At 41.1% G+C, this 3325-nt stretch overlaps 1 protein-coding gene across 1 annotated transcript in view; it reads right to left on the reverse strand.

Moving 5' to 3' along the window:
• LOC101859599 overlaps positions 1 to 3325 on the reverse strand; it is a gene marked incomplete in the record, with an annotated part of 43913 nt that overhangs the window by 8432 nt on the left and 32156 nt on the right. The window contains 1 exon segment of the mRNA XM_035972494.1: positions 161 to 391. Within this exon segment, the coding sequence (XP_035828387.1) occupies positions 161 to 391 (231 nt within the window).

Raw genomic sequence — 3325 nt, forward strand, 5'->3', positions numbered from 1 at the left:
CTCTCTCTCTCTCTCTCTCTCTCTCTCTCTCTCTCTCTCTCTCTCTCTCTCCTTACACCCCTCTCTCTGTCTTCGTCTGTCTGTCTGTCTGTCTGTCTGTCTGTCTCTCTATCTGTCTGTCTGTCTGTCTGTCAGTCAGTCTGTCTGTCTGTCCACTCACCTCGTCGTACTCGGCCTGCACGTTGGCCTCGGCCCTGGCTTTGTTCAGCAGACCGTGCAGCTGTTTCTGCTTCGCCACGGCGTTGAGTGACATGAGACTGGCCAGTGTGAGAGGAAGCTCCGCCCCAAACTCCACCCCCAGCACCACCTCGATCTGTCGCCAATGGCGGGGGCGGATCACGTGACCGCGGAACTCGATGATGAAGTTCAACCACCTCAGCATGATGTCCATCTAGGGGCAGTAAAAAGGTTGGGAGGGAGGGGGGGAGGGGGGGCACAACGCATTATAGGAAGTACGTTGAGAAAACATTGCCTAAAAATAGAGTGAAAAGGCTACTTATCGATGGCTAAACTGACTAAAAGCAAAAAATATTGATTTGTAAATCATATTTTGGTTTGTAGTACCTTGAGTCTGAAATACATGTACATGTATTTGTCTCTGAGGCGAAACCAAAAGGTGCCTAGCATGTATTTTTAGCCTGAAAAATTAAAATCTGCTAATGATACTTGTGTACTCAACATTTGCCTTTTCAAACATCAATTCAATATGTTAAATATTTGGAATCAAAAAGCCAACTGAAGATTGAAGGATGCGCGTATGACACAGTCTTAAGCCTATTGGATACAGAGGGGAAATATGAAGAGTAGGAATGAATTACCCTAAAAGAAAATAATCATGTCTCTACTTAGGAGCTGCTCGCTATTCCTGTGTTAGAAAAATCCATTGTTCGTTGGCGGGTGGTGGTTGGCAGGTGCTCTGGTGTGGTTTGCTCCTTTTTTCCTATCAAACATCTATTGTCCATATAAATATCTCCTCTTTCTTGTTTCTGATCGTTGCTCCCTTGTGGTTAGGCTACCGGACCCATGATCGTGAGATTGCGGGTTCGTGGGTTCGAGCCTCAGCTAGGTCCGACGTTGCGTCCTTGGGAAAGGCACTTTACACGAATTTCCCATTTGGCTCGGTCCTTTCGGAGATGGACTTTAAACTCAGAAGTCCCGCCTCTTAAAATAAATAACCTTGTAGTGTTAATAGTGGCTTTAAAATTACGTATACCATTTCACCATGTTGGGTAGGTAGAGTGCAGTGGGTATAAGCACTGGCTCACTGTAGACACACACCTGGCAACTCGTCATTTACACTCTCTGAACCCTGCCATACAGTTACAGGCAAAATGCTCAATCTGATGAGTCAAGTCGTACGTCCAAGTGTCGTGAGCTATTGGCATGGACTAATTTAAAATTGCCACCAGTTCGCACGTTTTTTTTCGGCAGTTAGCTTGAGAATAATTATTTTCCTGGTGAAATGACAAATTCAGATGAGGAAGAAATTCTTCATTACATTTGTTGTATGCTCTACTCTTGCAAAATCCTCGTATTTGATCACAAATTGGAAGGTTGGTTTTTTTTGTGTTTGGGTTTTTTTTTGTCCAACTCATGTGATATTGATTTCACACCTTGCCCCCCCCCCCCACTTACCCCTCAGCGTATTCCCTTTCCTAGATCTATCTGGGGCATTGAACTTCAATCTGGATTCTATAGGCACTTAACTTACAGAATACAACGGTACTTAAAAACAAACAAAGAGTAACTTTTACTAATTTTGTACCAGTTGAACTTTAAAATTAAGAAATCCAAATCATCTTCATTTGTCTCTTCGTGAGGCTTGCTTCTAACATTTTCTTTTTCGAAGTTTTAACATCATGCAAAGGACACCCCTACCTGGAACGAAAGACCTTTTTCTGCCTTGTTAGAGGAGGCGAAATATTCGCACTCTCATGTATTACAGTCCTAATTTCAACCCATAACCCCTCTAAACTACAACTATCAAAACATTTACTGTTCTTATTAAGGTCTAAACATTTTAGTATAGTAGGCCTATTGACAGTCCAAAGCCGAAACAAACTAGTAGGCCATAGTGGAACTTACAGTTGACAGGCTGGTAAATTAGTATACAGTTAAGTAGAACTTTTTGGGACACTTGAATAGACATAAGGGTCTTGAACATCTAGCTCTCACTGGCAAAATTGAGGGCAGGCGAGGCAGGGGTAGGCCCAGAACAACATATTTAAGGAACCTAAACAAATGGGTAACAGGGAAAGATAAGGGAAACGTAGCTTTTTTGAGAGCATCCAAGCAAAGGAATGAATGGAAAACCATGATCGCCGATGTCTGTCGCAGATCTGGCACTGGATGATGATGAGGAGGACAGAAACATTGCGGTAGACCGTCAAGTGAACTGCCTCCCAATATTTGGTCGCTGTTAAACACAAGGGAGCTATCCCCAAAATGCAGTTTTGAGAAAATCGAAGGTAAAGTTTTGGCCCCGTGTTCAGTTTCTTTTTTAAAAATACAAGGAGAGTTTTCTTTAAAACCACACAAACATACACACCAATGAAACAAACTTTTCCTATAGATAGGGCAATGCCCACTTTTGGTGTAGGTCAAGATTTCTGGAAATCCTCGGAATCTGGGTTAGCCCGTTTGTCCTTTAAAGCGACCATTTGGGCAGTTAGTTGCACACACCAAAGGGCTTCATTGTCTTACTCATTTTAGTGGCACCGGTTGTTTTTGCAACTGTGCTTAATTATTCATTCATTTTTTTCTTGACAATTTATGAATACTGTAAATCAGTTAAAAATGTATACTTCATTTAGTCTAGTAAAGTTATCGTTGAAGAAAACGTTCCTAATCTTGCAGGTGACCAGAAACGAATCGTTTTCTCTTCTACTTAAAAGACAAATTTGTTTAATTAAATCAAACCCAATTGCCCAAAGTTGAAATAAAGAGGTACAATCTATCAAAAGCTATTGACAAGAAAACGAAAAACAAAAACAAGTCCAGCAAAACTGACAAAAACAAAAATTTTATTTAAAATATTTTTTTTTACGTTATTTTATTTTTTTAAGGACGGCTTATTGGACAACTTTGAAACACAGATGAGACCCGATCAATAACAACCTGGATTACCCCACAACCTCTTTGTACTCTTTGTCGAGCCCTCGCTACATAACACGCACAGCATGCTGAAGTAATAAACAAAATTAAGGCCAAACATCCACGCAGTTTTAAAAGGCGAACAGTGTTGAAAAATCGCTAACAGAGCCACCCCCCCAAAAAAAAATTTTTTTTTAAATTAAATCGTCCAATCTTCTATACACCCCCCCAA

Source organism: Aplysia californica, unplaced genomic scaffold, assembly GCF_000002075.1.
Source record: "Aplysia californica isolate F4 #8 unplaced genomic scaffold, AplCal3.0 scaffold00710, whole genome shotgun sequence".
Classification (NCBI taxonomy): Eukaryota; Metazoa; Mollusca; class Gastropoda; order Aplysiida; family Aplysiidae; genus Aplysia; species Aplysia californica.